The sequence below is a fragment of the Salmo trutta genome, chromosome 34 (assembly GCF_901001165.1).
Source record: "Salmo trutta chromosome 34, fSalTru1.1, whole genome shotgun sequence".
Lineage (NCBI taxonomy): Eukaryota > Metazoa > Chordata > Actinopteri > Salmoniformes > Salmonidae > Salmo > Salmo trutta.
Window position 1 is genome coordinate 39,907,469 of NC_042990.1, and position 19,441 is coordinate 39,926,909.

At 45.7% G+C, this 19,441-nt stretch overlaps 1 protein-coding gene across 3 annotated transcripts in view; it reads right to left on the reverse strand.

The window, feature by feature from the left end:
* Positions 1-9,424: 9,424 nt before the first annotated feature.
* The window catches only part of myclb (MYCL proto-oncogene, bHLH transcription factor b), an 11,187-nt gene continuing 1,170 nt past the window's right edge, over positions 9,425-19,441 (reverse strand). For 2 of the 3 annotated variants that reach the window (XM_029732844.1, XM_029732843.1), the window contains exons 2-3: positions 18,746-19,441; positions 9,618-11,003 (exon numbers count right to left, since the gene is read on the reverse strand). The exon at positions 18,746-19,441 is cut by the window's right edge. In XM_029732844.1, coding sequence (XP_029588704.1) covers positions 10,201-11,003; positions 18,746-19,397 — 1,455 coding nt within the window. In that variant the 5' untranslated portion in view covers positions 19,398-19,441 and the 3' untranslated portion in view covers positions 9,618-10,200. Of the gene's footprint in view, positions 9,553-9,617; positions 11,004-18,745 lie in introns of those variants that run through there. The other variant, XR_003871739.1, reaches the window with a different exon arrangement.

A 19,441-nucleotide genomic window follows, 5' to 3' on the forward strand; every position in this document is an offset into this window, starting at 1 on the left:
CTAACCACTAGGCTACCTGCCTCCCCTCCACTCTAACCACTAGGCTACCTGCCACCCCTCCACTCTAACCACTAGGCTACCTGCCTCCCCATCTTCTTTGTAAACATGTTGTTTTCAGCGCTTTTTATTTCCACGACTGATCAAGATCATGTCTCTCTCTCTCTCTCTCTCTTGTCCCTTTGCAACAGAGCAATCAAGGTATTGAATCGCAACGCGTATAGAATCGTGAGAATCATAATACATAGACACCTAAGTGTGGTGATAACACATCACGAGGTCCCTGGCGATTCACAGTGACGGTTATTGAATTTGGGGTAAAAGTTATTCGTCAGGAAAATGTCCACGGTCAGCGTTGTTATAACTGTGGAAATAGCTCAGTCAAGGAGCGCTGCTTGGCAGCAGCATGTTGTGATCTTTTACACGGGTTTGGCCGGGGTGTCATTGTAAAATAGGAATTTGTTCTTAACTGAATAATAAAAGGTAAAATATATATTATGATTAATTTATTAAATTTTAAACCATCCGTCCTCTATTGATGCTTGTTGAGATGACAGAGATCAGAAACAAAATGAGAAACTCCCAGGGAATACACATCTCAACATCTGTGTACAAAACCTCCTCATACAAAACACAAACTGTTGCATGTGTGTGTGTGTGTGAGAGAGAGACACTGTGTGACAACATGACAACAAAACTCCCATGCACTCTGCACCGCTTTCTCACACACACACACACACACACACACACACACACCGCCCCCTAACCCGCCCACCTAGAGTTCTCAGGCTCTGTTGCCGTGGTAACCGGGGGTCACACAGGTGGCGGCTGGTGAGAGTCTGGGTCACACACTGACCTGGGGGGGGGGGGGGCAGCTACAACACCACATCTCAATCACAGGGAGAATGCACCCAAATGAGAGAGAGGGTAGTGGTGCTTCAAGAGGATAGCCAGAAGATTCTGACCCCACTGTTACGCTTGTTAGCTGTACTGGGGACGGAACGTAATCATGGTTACATTACGTGAGATACGGATCGGTAATATACTCAACATTTGACCTTGATCCAGAACTGATTACATTGAGATTGAAATGTTTCTTTTTCTTTTCAGATAACTGCCCTTTTCCTCTCATGCTAACTAGCAGTAGCCTCTGCAACCATTATGGGATGGAACCAGAAGGTAGTAGGGTCGGAATCTGCAACAAGGGTGCAATTGCGGGCCGCAATTCGGGGCATGACTGCATCTGCAGGAACCTCTCCTTTCTTATTATTATTGTTGTCTTACCCGTTGTTGTCTTACCCGTTGTTGTTTTACCCGTTGTTGTCTTAGCTAGCTCTCCCAATCAACACCTGTGATTGCTTTATGCCTCTCTCTAATGTCAATATGCCTTGTATACTGTTATTTAGGATAGTTATCATTGTTTTAGTTCACTGCGGAGCCCCTAGTGACACTCAACATGACTCAGACCTCTTTAGTCCCACCTCCCACACATGGGGTGACCTCACCCAGCATAACTAGCCCGTCCAGAGATGCAGCCTCTCTTATCGTCACTCAATGCCTAGATTTACCTCCACTGTACCCGCACCCCACCATACCCGTCTGTACATTATGCCCTGAATCTATCCTACCACGCCCAGAAATCTGCTCCTTTTATTCTCTGTCCCCAACGCACTAGACGAACAGTTTTGATAGCCTTTAGCCATACCCTTATCCTACTCCTCATTGCCTGCATCCGCTATGGGTCCGCGGTCAAATGACCACCCCTCATCACTGTCAAACGCTCCCTAAAACACTTCTGCGAGCAGGTCTTTCTCATCGACCTGGCCTGGGTATCCTGGAAGGATATTGACCTCATCCCGTCAGTAAAGGATGCCTGGTCGTTCTTTAAAAGTAATTTCCTCTATCTTATATAAGCATGCCCCTTTCAAAAAATGTAGAACTAAGAACAGATATAGCCCTTGGTTCTCTCCAGACCTGACTGCCCTTGACCAGCACAAAAACATCCTGTGGTGAACTGCATTAGCATCGAATAGTCCCCCAGATATGCAACTTTTCAGGGAAGTCAGGAACCAATACACGCAGTCAGATAAGAAAGCAAAGGCTAGCTTTTTCAAACCGAAATTTGCATCCTGTAGTTCTAACTCCAAAAACTTATGGGACACTGTAATGTCCATGGAGAATAAGAGCACCTCCTCCCAGCTGCCCACTGCACTGAGGCTAGGTAACGCTGTCACCACCAAAAAATCCATGATAATCGAGAATTTCAAAAAGCATTTCTCTACGGCTGGCCATGCTTTCATCCTGGCTACCCCAACCCCGGCCAACAGCTCCGCACCCCCCGCAGCTACTTTCCCAAGCCTCCCCAGCTTCTCCTTCACCCAAATCCAGATAGCAGATGTTCTGAAAGAGCTGCAAAACCTGGTCCCGTTCAAATCAGCTGGGCTAGACAATCTAGACCCTCTCTTTCTAAAATTATCCGCCTCCATTGTTGCAACCCCAGTCTGTTCAACCTCTCTTTCGTATCGTCCAAGATCCCTAAAGATTTGAAAGCTGCCGCGGTCATCCCCCTCTTCAAAGGTGGAGACACTCTAGACCCAAACTGCTACAGACCTATATCTATTCTGCCCTGCCTTTCTAAAGTCTTCGAAAGCCAAGTTATTAAACAGATCACTGACCATTTCGAATCCCACCGTATATTCTCAACTGTGCAATCCGGTTTTCGAGCTGGTCCCGGGTGCACCTCAGCCACGCTCAAGGTACTAAACGATATCATAACCGCCATCAATAAAAGACAGTACTGTGCTGCCGTATTCATCAACCTGGCCAAGGCTTACGACTCTGTCAATCACTGCATTCTTATCGGCAGACTCAATAGCCTTGGTTTCTCAAATGACTGCCTCGCCTGATTCATCAACTCTATTCAGATAGAGTTCAGTGTGTCAAATCAGAGGGCCTGTTGTTCGGACCTCTGGCAGTCTATAGGTGTACCACAGGGTTCAATTCTCGGGCCGAGTCTTGTCTCAGTATATGTCAACGATGTTGCTCTTAATGCGGGTGATTCCCTGATCCACCTCTACGCAGATGACACCATTCTGTATACATCTTGCCCTTCTTTGGACATTGTGTTAACAAATCTCCAACCGAACTTCAATGCCATACAACACTCCTTCCGTGGCCTCCAACTGCTCTTAAAATGCTTGTAAAACTAAATGCTTTTCCACCGATTGCTGCCCGCACCCGCACGCCCGACTACTACGCATCACTACTCTGGACGGTTCTGACTTAGAAAATGTGGACAACTACAAATACCTAGGTGTCTGGTTAGACTGTAAACTCTCCTTCCAGACTCATATTAAACATCTCGAATCCAAAATTAAATCTAGAATTGGCTTCCTATTTCGCAACAGCCTCATTCACTCATGCTGCCAAAAACACCCTCCTAAAACTGACTATCCTACCGATTCTTGACTTCAGCGATGTCATTTACAAAATAGCATCCAACACTCTACTCAGCAAATTGGATGCAGTCTATCACAGTGCCATCCGTTTTGTCACCAAAACCCCATATACTACCCACCACTGCGACCTGTATGCTCTCGTTGGCTGGCCCTCACTACATATTCTTCGCCAAACCCACTGGCTCCAGGTCATCTATTAGTCTTTGCTCAGTAAAGCTCCGCCTTATCTCAGCTCACTGGTCACCATAGCAACACCCACCCGTAGCACACACTCCAGCAGGTATATTTCACTGGTCATCCCCAAAGCCAACTCCTCCTTCGGCCGCCTTTCCTTACAGTTCTCTGCTGCCACTGACTGGAACGAATTGCAACAACAAAAAATGTGCTTAAGTTGGAGACTTATATCTCCCTCACTAACTTTAAGCATCAGCTGTCAGATCAGCTTACCGATCGCTGCAGCTGTACATAGTCCATCTAAATAGCCCATCCAACCTACCTACCTCATCCCCATATTGTTTTTAATTTACTTTTTGGCTCTTTTGCGCACCAGTATTTCTACTTGCACATCATCATCTGCACATCTATCACTCCAGTGTTAATTTGCTAAATTGTAATTACTTCGCTACTATGGCCTATTTATTGCCTTACCTCCTCACGCCATTTGAACACACTGTATATAGACTTTTTATATTGTGTTATTGACTGTACGTTTGCTTATTCCATGTGTAACTGTGTTGTTGTTTGTGCCGCACTGCTTTGCTTTATCTTGCCAGGTCACAGTTGTAAATGAGAACTTGTTCTCAACTAGCTCACCTGGATAAATAAAGGTAAAATAAAAAATAAAGTCAGCAACCGTTGAAGTTCAGTACCCAACATGCTGTGGTTATTTTTGCCTGAATTCACTTGGGTGTCTATATAGCTAGGTATTGTATCTATGAGTGAGAATTGGAAGGATATCACGTCTCAATCACACCGATCGTATCTTTACACCAGAAGTAGGTTAATTATCAATGGAACGCTGCGTTTGCCTTGCGGCATCGCGTCGCAGAGGCAGTGTGGTGCATACGTTGGATTTATTGAACAGAAGGTGAACGTTGAACCCATCCAATTGATACTGCTTATTATTTCGTTATCGCTATGATCGTTTGGTTGCTGTTGCAGGGACGCATCCTCATGGGAGGAGAGACCCAGTTCCCAGTCCCACCCAATCCCGGGCCCCCTTCCAATTTTCCCTCTTGACTCGCCAGCTGATTCCAACAGAGTACCACTGTACGAGTCATAATACCTAGAAACCTAGAGGTCAAACGGGTAAATGTGAAAATATATCATATTCGCCTTTATTTACCCCCCCTCCAAAATGTTTTTTTACCGCTAATGTGGCTATCATAAAGAACTACAAATACCATGATGATCTGGCCGTGACTGCCAAATCGAGGCAAAGAATCTCTGGATTAAACTATATAATGTTAGCTAAATGTAGTAATGAATAAATATTTAAATGGAAAATTCTGTATACTGGCTTGGGCGAGTTTTAACTTAACCTTTATTTAACTAGGCAAGTCAGTTAAAGAACAAATTCTTATTTTCAATGACGACCTAACTAACGTTAGCTTCAAAAACACGCAAACCAAGAACACGTTGGACAGCGAATTGGCAGCATTTATAAGGTAAGTCAGTTCTGAAATACGCCTGAAATCTGATCAAAGTAGTTAACTTGACATAAATATAGGGCATTTGGAGAGAACGAGGTTTGAGTCCTAGCACACAGTATGTCACATCATGGCGTGGTGAAAAATCCACGGCGCTGGTGTCCTCTTACCTGCATGGAATCAGCACTGATTATCTCTCCCTGACGTCGTTTCCCGATTTCAATCGCCAGTTTAGACTTCCCAGTACCGGTTGCTCCTAAAATCACGACTAACGGTGGTACAATACTTTTTTTCAGAGCACACTGCAAGCTTCGCACGGGCGCCGCCATGTTGCTTTACCGTCGTTCCCAGCTGAACTGAGACCGGATATGAGACGGGCTCTGTAACTAGGCAACGGCAAGAGGTTCCCATGGCACCGGGGTTGATTAACAAAAGGTCGAGTGAAAACGGAAGGTATTTTGGTCCATAATACTATAGAAAAATAGTACACTCACCAAAATGTAATTTGTTTATAAAAGCCTGCATCCAAAAGACATATTAGGCTGTTATGTGGACAAACAACACTACATTTTTATCATTGTAGTGTCGTTTATATATCAATAATAATAATAATAATAATAGGCTGTATTTTATGTTCTTGATTTACTTTACTAAAGGGAACGGCTTCTCCCTGCAAATCGATTTTGTAAGGGTTACTATAGAAACTGGGGGGAGTAGAGCCATAGTAACTTTAGATACTTGTTGCTATGGCAATGAGGCCGAGATGTTTCCATGGAAACGGCCATTGAAGAGTGGGAGTCGTTTTCACCCTTACTCACACAGGTGTTGATTTTAAAGTACACGGACACACCTCTCCTCTGAAAATAGCTTGTTTTCCCCCCCTCAACCCTGCAAAGTGAAGCAGTAAGTCTAGTGCCCTACTAACAGTCAAAGCTTACTTCAGGAAAACACTAGCAAGAAAAATAGGACTTCCCACAAGTCTGAGCCTGTGCTCCCCAATTAAGATGCCACCAACTTCCTGTGGTGTGAATGATTCCAGAACATTCCTTTGATATTGTCATTGTCAGCATATATGAACAGGAAAACAGGCTAGACAAAAAGAAGAGACTGAGGTGATGTTTTGAATTTATTACATTTGTCTGATTCTCTCTGTACATATAGGCTTGAGGTACTGAAAACAAAGTGCTTGAGACGAGGCTGCCTGCCACCATATTAGAATTCCCAGAGTGAAGCGTTTTTATGGCCCACTGCCAAAAATGACTGTGTCTAACGCAGAGACCAGTGACAAATCAAATCAAAACTCCAATGGGCTACAGCCAATCCTGAGGCGGCGCTAATAGACCTTGCGTTACAAAAGAGAGAAATACAGGCTACTGGTGGTGGTATGTGCTGAAAGAACAGATGGAGAAAGTAGTGAAAGTGAAGAGATACTCTAGTTTTGCTCTCTCTCTCTCTCTCTCTCCCCCAACTGCTCTTTCCCCTGCTATCTCACCCTCTCCATCGTTCCTCTCTACGCTCGCCCACTCCGTGGGAGGCAGAGGGAGTAATCCAAGCTTTCAGGGTTAACATTAGTAGCAGCTCACCTTCTGAAACCAGGCTGCCAGAAAAAATAAAATAAAATAGCCACCCAATCTGAACCTCTAGCTCCCTGGGCCCGTATCCACAAAGCATCTGAGAGTAGGAGTGCTGATCTGGGATCTGTCCATTTCTAATCTTATTATGGTTTTATCTATATGCCAAAACTGATCCTAGATCAGCGCTCCTACCGAGGTAATCCTGAGATCTCTCTCTAGTTAACAAGGATGATGACAGGCCACTGAGTAGGTTATATTAAAAAGACATCATCAAGTCTGTTACACTACAGGATGAGTGCCCATCTCCTATGGCACCCTATTCTCTACATAGTACAATATTTTTTGACCAGGGCCCATAGAGTTCTTGGGGGGGGGGGGTGCACTATAAATGGATTAGGACCCATAGGGTTCTAGTCAGTAGTAGATTACTATATAGGGAACCATTTGGGACGCCACCCGTAGTTTCAGAGCTTCTCTGTTGTTATGGCTTCAACTAATCACCCCCAGTGACGTCCTGTGATACAGCTGGTGGGGATAGGGCTGAGATAGTGGGTTCACTGGGGGGTGAGGGAGGGAGAGAGGGAGGGGCTGAGACAGTGGGTTCACTGGGAGGGAGGGAGGGGCTGAGACAGTGGGTTCACTGGGGGGTGAGGGAGGGAGGGAGGGGCTGAGACAGTGGGTTCACTGGGAGGGAGGGAGGGAGGGGCTGAGACAGTGGGTTCACTGGGGGGTGAGGGAGGGAGGGAGGGAGGGGCTGAGACAGTGGGTTCACTGGGGGGGTGAGGGAGGGAGGGAGGGGCTGAGACAGTGGGTTCACTGGGGGGGTAAGGGAGGGAGGGGCTGAGACAGTGGTTCACTGGGGGGGTAAGGGAGGGAGGGAGGGGCTGAGACAGTGGGTTCACTGGGGGGTGAGGGAGGGAGGGAGGGGCTGAGACAGTGGGTTCACTGGGGGGTGAGGGAGGGAGGGACTGAGACAGTGGGTTCACTGGGGGGTGAGGGAGGGAGGGACTGAGACAGTGGGTTCACTGGGGGTGAGGGAGGGAGGGAGGGGCTGAGACAGTGGGTTCACTGGGGGGTGAGGGAGGGAGGGAGGGGCTGAGACAGTGGGTTCACTGGGGGGGTAAGGGAGGGAGGGAGGGGCTGAGACAGTGGGTTCACTGGGGGGTGAGGGAGGGAGGGAGGGGCAGAGACAGTGGGTTCACTGGGGGGTGAGGGAGGGAGGGAGGGGCTGAGACAGTGGGTCACTGGGGGGTGAGGGAGGGAGGGACTGAGACAGTGGGTTCACTGGGGGGTGAGGGAGGGAGGGAGGGACTGAGACAGTGGGTTCACTGGGAGGGAGGGAGGGAGGGCTGAGACAGTGGGTTCACTGGGGGGGTGAGGGAGGGAGGGGAGGGGCTGAGACAGTGGGTTCACTGGGGGGGGTGAGGGAGGGAGGGAGGGAGGGAGCTGAGACAGTGGGTTCACTGGGGGGGTGAGGGAGGGAGGGAGGGGCTGAGACAGTGGGTTCACTGGGGGGGTGAGGGAGGGGCTGAGACAGTGGGTTCACTGGGGGGGTGAGGGAGGGAGGGAGGGAGGGGCTGAGACAGTGGGTTCACTTGAGGCTACGCACCAACCGACCAAGGCCTTTAAGAACTACATCCTCTTAGGTGCCCTATTGTGAGATTTTAGAAAGTGCTGGCTAAATAGTGATTAGTTTGAGTAGGGAGGGGTGAAAGAGACGGGGGGGGGGTGAGAGAGGGGCAGCACATAACAGCCATACCAACCACATCAGCTCACAAAAAAAAAAAAAAAAAAAAAACTGTAGGAAAATATAGTACAAAACTCTGGACTTTTGTACAAATCAACAAGAAACAAAATTATTACTGTAAAGAAAACAGGCATTGAGAACAGCGTCACAAAGTGGCAAGTGTGATCAAAGTAACGTTTCAATAGTGTTATTATTTGAATATTTATTTATTTATTTAACCTTTTTTTACTAACAAAAATATAACCATTTTGAGATTTGAGTTAAGCCAGTGATAGGAAACAGGAAAGAAAATAGGACGAAATCTGAAAGCTCTGGTTTTGGTTCATTAGGGACTGTACAGAAGGATACTAGTATGTGACACACAGTGAGATACCAACACACAGCGAGACATGTGCACACACACACACACACACACACACACGACAGTCTATGTACATTGCCAGGCTGATGTGGACATAATGCACAAATCGATGGATCCACTCATGATACCATACAGTCTTAGACAGTAACAGGAAATAAGATGCACGGGTGGCAAATATTATAGGAACAACGTTAAGATACACAAGCAGATGTTCCATTTCCTGTCAATTTCAAATAAACTGACATTGTTTGCAATGGCTAACATTTTGATCAATAGAAAAAAAATCCATTAGTCACTGACTGGTTTCAAAATGGCACTGAAAGTATAAAGATATTGTTGAGTTTCAGAGTTGATCAAAAATGTATTTAGTTTAGGATTATATTTCAAGATGTTCTCATGTCAACATCAACTAAATCTGAGCCGTTGTTGCTGTAGCGATGGATAATCTTTACACACATGCATACGATCAAATCTCACTGCCTACATGGCATGATAACTTCTCATCAACAAATAGTCTTCCTATCGGGAAACATGAATTAACATTAAATATTTACATACTTTATTAAATCTGGTAGATATAACAGGGAGATAAAATGCCAGCCCAGAATCCCCCCCCCCCCCCCCCACCCACCCCCACCAATCAGGTTACTGTCCTTCCTGACGAGATGATTGCTCTGTCAATCACTCTGAAGCAAATATGCAAACAGAAATAACCATAACACCACATTATAACCCACTCCCCACCCCACAAAGTGAACGTTTGGGTCTTTGCTCCTTAATCTCATCCTGTGTGTCTGGGAGTTCAAAACCCCATTATGTAATTTCCCTTGATCGTTATTGTCCCTCCAGATCTTGAACCACTTTCCTAAGAATAGGGGCAAAGGGATCCATTTGGGATTGGGGCAACAAGAGCAAGAAAATCCTCTCTGATCCATCCCTGGTTTTGACTCAGTCCTGGTTTATAATATAGGGTTGAGATCCATCCCTGGTTTTGACTCAGTCCTGGTTTATAATATAGGGTTGAGATCCATCCCTGGTTTTGACTCAGTCCTGGTTTATAATATAGGGTTCAGATCCATCCCTGGTTTTGACTCAGTCCTGGTTTATAATATTGGGTTGAGATCCATCCCTGGTTTTGACTCAGTCCTGGTTTATAATATAGGGTTCAGATCCATCCCTGGTTTTGACTCAGTCCTGGTTTATAATATAGGGTTGAGCAAAGCATACTACTTGGGCTTCTCTCCCTGCCAGCCTGATAGTGAGAGTTGGTTTTCATTCATTCCTGGTTTCTGTCGACTAGAGGTCGCTGCCAGTCAGTATGCCAGTCCGTTCAGGGATGTTGTTTGAGCTGTGCCAGCCAGTCACTTCAGGGGCGTTGTTTGAGCTTTGCCAGCCTGCCAGTCAGTCAGTGAGTTCAGGGGCATTGTTTGAGCTGTGCCAACCTGCGGAGTAGCTGCTGCTGTCTGGCCTTCAGCTGACGTTTCTCCTGTGCCCGCTGGCGCTCGCTAGAATGCAGCTGCGCCAGGTACTCTGTGGCACGTGTCAGGATGGCCACCTTGGGCGTCTTGGGGCACTCTGCCAAGCCAGGGATGTTGTCCCGCAGCGCCAGGAAACGAGAGCGCAGGTCGTTGCGCCGTTTACGTTCCAGGAAGTTGTGAGTCTTGCGTTTGTCCGTGTCCTCACAGTCGGAGGACTGGGGGCTGCAGGGATGGGAGCAGTGGGAGAAGGACTTCAAGGGGGAGAGGTGGTGGTGGGAGGAGGAGGATGGGGGAGAGTTCGAGGGGGGGGAGGCAAGGATGAGTGCGTTGGCGTCAGGTGACTCCGAACCGGCCGTTGCTACTGCGACGTGAGGCGATTTGCTCTCAGAGTTCTGATTGGTTGAGGCGGGGCCTGGGTGTGGCTGGGGGTGAGATGAGTTTGAGAAGTTATGAGAAGAGTTTGGGGGCTCGTGTCGAACCCTCTTCCTGGGGGGCTCGGGATGTTTGTGTGTGTCGGGGGAAGGCGCTGCGTAGTTATGCTGCTGTTGGTGGATAGAGATGTGGAAGTGTTTCATACACGGGTCCACAGGGTCTGCTCCAACCATAATGGTCACCGGCGTCCGCCCGTTCAGCCCGCCGTTGGCCAGCCGCCGGGACTTGTACTGCTTGTGCTCCACAGTCACCACATCAATCTCCTCTTCATCCTCCTCCTCATCATCATCATCACTAGATTCATCATCTGGAGAAGCAATAGAGAAGGTTAGTGACCAGAGCAATGCAAACAAACAAACAAACACAAACAAAAGTAAAACTTCTGAAACAAAGATAATCAACTACTACAAAGATAGTTGATTATCTTATCAACTACTATCACATTTATTCACTTGATCCTTTATAAAAATCACTTTATTTACCCTTCTATATTCAACAATAAACACTAACAGGAAATTCAAAAAGGTATAAAATGAACTTGGGAGGGTTTAGTATTTTGACAAGTCTACCAATTCGATACCATGAAATTGGGGAGGGAAAAGAAAGGAGTAAAGTCAATATTTCGGTGTTTTAGAATTAGTTTCTTATTAAGAGACAGACAGACAGACAGACAGACAGAGACAGACAGACGTCACTTAGAATGTCCTTGTTTTTGAAAGAGAAGCACATTTTTTGTCCATTTAAAATAACATAACATTTATAAGAAATACAGTGTAGACATTGTTAATGTTGTAAATGACTATTGTAGCTGGAAACGGCTGATTTTTAATGGAATATCTACATAGGCGTTCAGAGGCCCATTATCAGCAACCATCACTCCTGTGTTCCAATGGCACGTTGTGTTAGCTAATCCAAGTTTATCATTTTAAAAGGCTAATTGATCATTAGAAAACCCTTTTGCAATTATGTTAGCACAGCTGAAAACTGTTGTTCTGATTAAAGAAGCAATAAAACTTTTCTTCTTTAGACTAGTTGAGTATCTGGAGCATCAGCATATGTGGGTTCGATTACAGGCTCAAAATGACTAGAAACAAAGACCTTTCTCCTGAAACTCATCTGTCTATTCTTGTTCTGAGAAATGAAGGCTATTCCATGTGAGAAATTGCCAAGAAACTGAAGATCTCGTACAATGCTGTGTACTACTCCCTTCAGAGAACAGCACAGACTGGCTCTAACCAGAATAGAAAGAGGAGTGGGAGGCCCCGGTGCACAATTGAGCAAGAGGACAAGTACATTAGAATGTCTAGTTTGAGGAACAAGCACCTCACAAGTCCTCAACTGGCAGCTTCATTAAATAGTACCCACAAAACACCAGTTTCAACATCAACAGTGAAGAGGCGACTTCTGGAATGCTGGCCTTCTAGGCAGAGTTGCAAAGAAAAAGCCAGATCTCAGACTGGCCAATAAAAATACAAAATTAAGATGGGCAAAAGAACACAGACACTGGACAGAGGAAGACTGGAAAAAAGCGTTATGGACAGACAAATCTCCATTTGAGGTGTTCAGATCACAAAGAAGAACATTTGTGAGACAGAAAAAATGTTGGAGGAGTGCTTGATGCCATCTGTCAAGCATGGTGGAGGCAATGTGATGGTCTGGGGGTGCTTTGGTGGTGGTAAAGTGGGAGATTTGTACAGGGTAAAAGGGATCTTGAAGAAGGAAGGCTATCACTCCATTTTGCAACGCCATGCCATACCCTGTGGACGGCGCTTAATTGGAGCCAATTTCCTCCTACAACAGGACAATGACCCAAAGCACAGCTCCAAACTATGCAATAACTATTTAGGGAAGAAGCAGTCAGCTGGTATTCTGTCTATAATGGAGCGGCCAATACAGTCACCCGATCTCAACCCTATTGAGCTGTTGTGGGAGCAGCTTGACCGTATGGTACGTCAGAAGTGCCCATCAAGCCAATCCAACTTGTGGGGGGTGCTTCAGGAAGCATAGGATGAAATCTCTTCAGATTACCTCAACAAATTGACAACTAGAATGCCAAAAGGTCTGCAAGGCTGTAATTGCTGCAAATGGAGGATTCTTTGACGAAAGCAAAGTTTGAAGGTTACAATTAATATTTCAATTGAAAATATTTATTTATAAGCTTGTTAACGTCTTGACTATATTTCCTATTCATTTTGCAACTCATTTCATGTATGTTTTCATGGAAAACAAGGACATTTCTAAGTGACCACAAACTTCTGAACGGTAATTAATATATATATCTATCTCTCACACACACACACACACACACACACACACACATACCTAATGCCACCCCTCATCTCTGATTCTCTGCAGGGGGCACGATAAAGTATCGGCTATTTAGTGTAGTCTTAATCAAATGACCCATAGCCTATAGATTCTGAAGGGATCCGATTATATACTGTACAGTGATCTATAAAACAGCGCTTTGGTCCACGATGCTTTATGCTAGAAACGAGCTGTAAAATACCTGGGTAAGACGTGACACAGATGCACATGGAGATATGATTGTTTTGTTTTCTTTCACATTCAGAAGCTGAGCTACAACCTTGCACAGCGAAGGAGACAAAAGATGACTTTACTTGGGAAGTTATTTAATTCTGTCACTATCAGTTCATTAAACGATTAACGTTCTGTACAATAGAAGATGTTTTAAACCCAGACAGCTGTTAGGGAAACGCTTGTGACCTTCTACCATTGGGTTAAGCCATAGAAGAAGAAGAGTAGACAGCAGTTAAAGCTTTCAATTTTCTGCGTAGGTCGGCCTACTCTGTCTGGAGTGGAAAGGGAAAGGGGGGATACCTAGTCAGTTGTCAACTGAATGTATTCAACTGAAATGTGTCTTCCACATTTAACCCAAACCCCTCTGAATCAGAGAGGTGCGGGGGCGGACTTAAAAATCGACATCCACGTCGTCAGCGCCCGGGGAACAGTGGGTTAATTGCCTCGCTCAGGGGTAAAAACGACAGATTTTGAACCTTGTCAGCTCGGGGATTCGATCCAGAAACCTTGCGGTTACTGGCACAACGCTCTAACCACTAGTAAGCCTAAAGTACCATGCTGGAATTCCTAATGAAATCTCAGATGTCGTTACGTGCAAACAGGATCTGGCGTTGAAGAAATATGATAAGATATGAACACAGGCATTTCATGTAGGCGTGGACAGACAGTTGATTGACAGGTGGTCATAGCCTATAGCAGAGCCCGACTCACTTTAAAGTCCAGGTAGAGGGCGTGGCACTTGAGTCTGAGGATGGACATGAGCTTCTTCGTTATTTGCTGCCCGTCACAGTGGGCGGAGCCTAGAGTCAGACTGTAGCTCCGAGATTTATTTATTTTATTTCACCTTTATTTAACCAGGTAGGCCAGCTGAGAACAAGTCCTTTATTTAACCAGGTAGGCTAGTTGAGAACAAGTCCTTTATTTAACCAGGTAGGCCAGCTGAGAACAATTCCTTTATTTAACCAGGTAGGCCAGCTGAGAACAAGTCCTTTATTTAACCAGGTAGGCCAGTTGAGAACAAGTCCTTTATTTAACCAGGTAGGCTAGTTGAGAACAAGTCCTTTATTTAACCTGCCCATTCCTAGCCTGTAATTTGGGTTATTTGTGTATTAATTTAAAACGATTCTGCTAACATGTAAAATGACATAGAAAGGCATTTGTTTTTCTCTCGAACCTGCAAATATGATGATCGTTTCATGCAATGCTTTCACTATAAAGGGGATCTTTTCACCCCTACTCTTGTCCATGGTGGTTCCCACAACTTCCTGGTCCGTAGCCATGTGCTCGATCGAAATTCCTGTGTTGCCATGTAATAGTTACAGGACGAAGAACACTTTGTAAAACTGCATATCTAAGGCTCTGGTCTGTCCTAGAAGCGAGGGTAAACGGTGGACATGTTTTTCTGCTATCCAAAATAATAATTAAAACAAAGTGGGTATAGGGAGAGTCACTCTTTTTTTAAGCTTTCAGGGAGGGGTTAGGTCAATTATATTTGGCTGAAGGGAGGGTCATCCATTTTCATTTCAGAGTAGGTCTGATGTTCTCCTTATTATAAATTATGTTCAGTCCCTTGTGTACTTTATTTCAGGGAAAGTGTGTACCGGTAAGCTTGCTGAAGGCCTCCCGAGTGGCGCAGTGGTCTAAGACACTGCATCGCGGTGCTAGCTGTGCCACTAGAGATTCTGGCTTCGAGTTCAGGCTCTGTCACAGCCGGCCGCAGCCATGAGACCCATGGGGCGGCGCACAATTGTCCCAGCGTCGTCCGGGTTAGGAGAGGGTTTTGCCCGGCAGGGATGTCCTTGTCCCATCGCACACTAGCGACCCCTGTGGCGGGCCGTGCGCTCCGACACCGTCACCAGGTGTACGGTGTTTCCTCCGACACATTGGTGCCACTGTCTTCTGGGTTAAGTGGGCATTGTGTCAAGAAGCAGTGCGGCTTGGTTGGGTTTCGGAGGACGCACGGCTCTCGACCTTCGCCTCTCCCGAGTCCGTACGGGGGCTGCTGTGATGAGACAAGACTAACTACCAATTGGATACCACGAAATTGGGGAGAATAAGGGTTAAAAAAAAATAATGTTTTAAAAGCTTGCTGATAAGAGGAGTTGAAGCTATAGCATCTGTAGCCACACACTGTGGCTGGTCGTACCCCAGAGTTCTGGGTAAAAGCTTCTGGAACAGTGAACTCCAAGCAACCTTTCACACACACACACACACACACACACACACACACACACACACACACACACACACACACACACACACACACACACACACACACACACACACACACACACACACACACACACACACACACACACTCTCCATCTTCTGAACTCCAAGCAACCTTTCACACACACACTCTCTCTCTCTCCATCTTCTAAACGTCATATCACACAGGTCTGAAATCTGTGTCAAAGTCTTGCCTACCACTAAAACTACATACTGGGTACTACATACTGGGTACTACATACTGGGTACTACATACTGGGTACTACATACTGGGTACTACTCATACTACATACTGGGTACTACTCATACTACATACTGGGTACTACATACTGGGTACTACATACTGGGTACTACATACTGGGTACTACATACTGGGTACTACATACTGGGTACTACTCATACTACATACTGGGTTCTACATACTGGGTACTACTCATACTACATACTGGGTACTACATACTGGGTATTACATACTGGGTACTACATACTGGGTACTACTCATACTACATACTGGGTACTACTCATACTGGGTACTACATACTGGGTACTACATACTGGGTACTACTCATACTACATACTGGGTACTACATACTGGGTACTACATACTGGGTACTACATACTGGGTACTACTCATACTACATACTGGGTTCTACATACTGGGTACTACTCATACTACATACTGGGTTCTACATACTGGGTACTACTCATACTACATACTGGGTACTACATACTGGGTATTACATACTGGGTACTACATACTGGGTACTACATACTGGGTACTACTCATACTACATACTGGGTACTACTCATACTGGGTACTACATACTGGGTACTACATACTGGGTACTACATACTGGGTACTACATACTGGGTACTACATACTGGGTACTACTCATACTACATACTGGGTACTACATACTGGGTACTACTCATATTACATACTGGGTACTACATACTGGGTACTACATACTGGGTACTACATACTGGGTACTACTCATACTACATACTGGGTACTACTCATACTACATACTGGGTACTACTCATACTGGGTACTACATACTGGGTACTACATACTGGGTACTACATACTGGGTACTACATACTGGGTACTACTCATACTACATACTGGGTACTACATACTGGGTACTACATACTGGGTACTACATACTGGGTACTACTCAAACTACATACTGGGTACTACATACTGGGTACTACTCATATTACATACTGGGTACTACATACTGGGTACTACTCATACTACATACTGGGTACTACTCATACTGGGTACTACATACTGGGTACTACTCATACTACATACTGGGTACTACATACTGGGTACTACTCATACTGGGTACTACTCATACTACATACTGGGTACTACAGACTGGGTACTACAGACTGGGTACTACAGACTGAGTACTACAGACTGAGTACTACAGACTGAGTACTACTCATACTACATACTAGGTACTACAGACTGAGTACTACAGACTGAGTACTACAGACTGGGTACTACAGACTGGGTACTACAGACTGGGTACTACAGACTGGGTACTACAGACTGGGTACTACAGACTGGGTATTACAGACTGGGTACTACAGACTGGGTACTACAGACTGGGTACTACAGACTGGGTACTACAGACTGGGTACTATTTTGAATATACTGTTCAGTAAAATCTAATCCACCCCATACTAGGCTCATTCATGACGAGAAGGCGTCATCAAATGCACCACTGTGTCGATTCCCGCCATTAGTTCATTTTGGTACAAGGCGTCACCATATCTGATCATCAGCTGCTGTCAAACACAAGTGGGTCTTGTGTCTCTCCCTCAATTCTACCAGATGAAAAGCCCAAATTACTATGACATCCTATGACCTGAAATGGGTATGACACACAATCAGTGCGTACCTCACGCTCAGTGGAAAGTCTCTCTCGCTCTCTCTCAGGTTATTCATTTCAGTCGCGTGGTGGTGTGGGGATGGTGTGTGTGGGGGGGAAGGGAGACAGAATGATATGAGGCTAGTGTTCTCACATTCTGAGTAATAACAAGGGACCTCAGTCTCTGAGCAAATCACTGGTTTTATCACAGTTTCTCTCCCCCCCCCACAATCATTCAATTTGCAACAAGACCGAGCATTGAAGCCACGTGCTGTAACCATTTCACTACAGCCATTCACTATACAAGAATAATCTTTGGAGATATTGTTGGTTGTAACAACTTCAGCTATTCCAATATGTAGAAATATCTTAGGCTTGTGTCAAAAATGTGGATGTTTAACACTGGGCCTTCATTTAAAATCATATACATCTGATTTCAGCTCCAACTGCACTGACTAGACTCCAGGGAGCCAGTGGTACTAATGCTCTCTGGCTGTTTCCCAAATGGAACCCTGTTCCCTATATAGTGCACTACTTTAGACCTGAGCCCTATGGCTCCCTATTCCCTATATAGTGCACTACTTTAGACCAGAGCCCTATGGCTCCCTATTCCCTATATAGTGCACTACTTTAGACCAGAGCCCTATGGAACCCTATTCCCTATATAGTGCACTACTTTAGACCAGAGCCCTATGGAACCCTGTTCCCTATATAGTGCACTACTTTAGACCTGAGCCCTATGGAACCCTATTCCCTATATAGTGCACTACTTTAGACCAGAGTCCTATAGAACCCTATTCCCTATATAGTGCACTACTTTAGACCAGAGCCCTATGGAACCCTATTCCCTATATAGTGCACTACTATAGACCAGAGCCCTATGGAACCCTATTCCCTATATAGTGCACTACTTTAGACCTGAGCCCTATGAAACCCTATCGAATCCCTGAGCTGACAAGGTAAAAATCTGTCATTCTGCCCCTGAACAAGGCAATTAACCAACTGTTCCCCGATAGGCCATCATTGTAAAATAAGAATTTGTTCTTAACTGTTCTTAAAAATAAAAACAGCCTAGCTAACTTTAACCACCTAGCTAAAATTCATATAATATTTGCAAATTTGTAACATATTCGAATTGTCATATTATATGAAATGGGTGATGGACATTCACAGATGAATACATTCTAATACATCACACAAAACATAACATACTAAATGGATTGTTGCAGATTTACATACAAAATTATACGAAATGCTCTGAGACCAGGTTGTTGCTTATTGGCCAATATATTATCTATAGCAAATTGTCAGCATCCAGAGTTCCTGACTCATGACAGTAAAAGGACCTTCGAATAGTCAGTTTAACGGGACAATGTTGAACTTATAAAAAAACTTACCTGATGAGTCTGTGGGGGATTCCGAACCGGAGGACACCGCAGGTTTCTTGAACGGTCCCCCCGTCAGGGGGAAGTTGAGAACAGCAGCCGGGTCCACGCAATCCGTTGCCAAGCTACTGTGGACCGGAACCGGCGTATCCATGGGCATCGTCACACACTGCGCCCTCCCGGCGGTGTTGATGCCAGCTCCCACCTGCTGCGGGGCCGGTTTGGTCAACCCCGACCCGGGACAGGAAGCGTGTCGCTCCCCGACAACTTTCTCCAGCTGTTTACCCGCCGAAAAGCTACTCCACATGCAATCCTGGATGATAATGGAGCTCAGGTTACCCAAAGCCTCATCGGCGGAACTGAGTTTACACGGCACATCCTGGTCGTCCTCTTGACCCAAAAACTGAGACACCCACTCGAGTTTGTCCCCCAGCGAAGGGCAGACCATCCCGAACCCGGCTGCCCCCTCCAACGTTCGGATAGGGGACATGGGCGGAGTCGGTACTAGCTCGAATTTCTTCCATATGTCCTCGCTGGGCGCAGTGGATTTAAAGAAATCCTCGTCCGGATCGTGGTCGTCGTAGAAGTAATGTTGATAACGGTCGTACTCCATCTCCCAGCCTGACTCATAGCGAGGAGCGGTGGTGGAGTTTATACCCGGCATCTAGAGGTCAGGGCAGGCGTGGGAGCGCACTCTTCAACTGTACA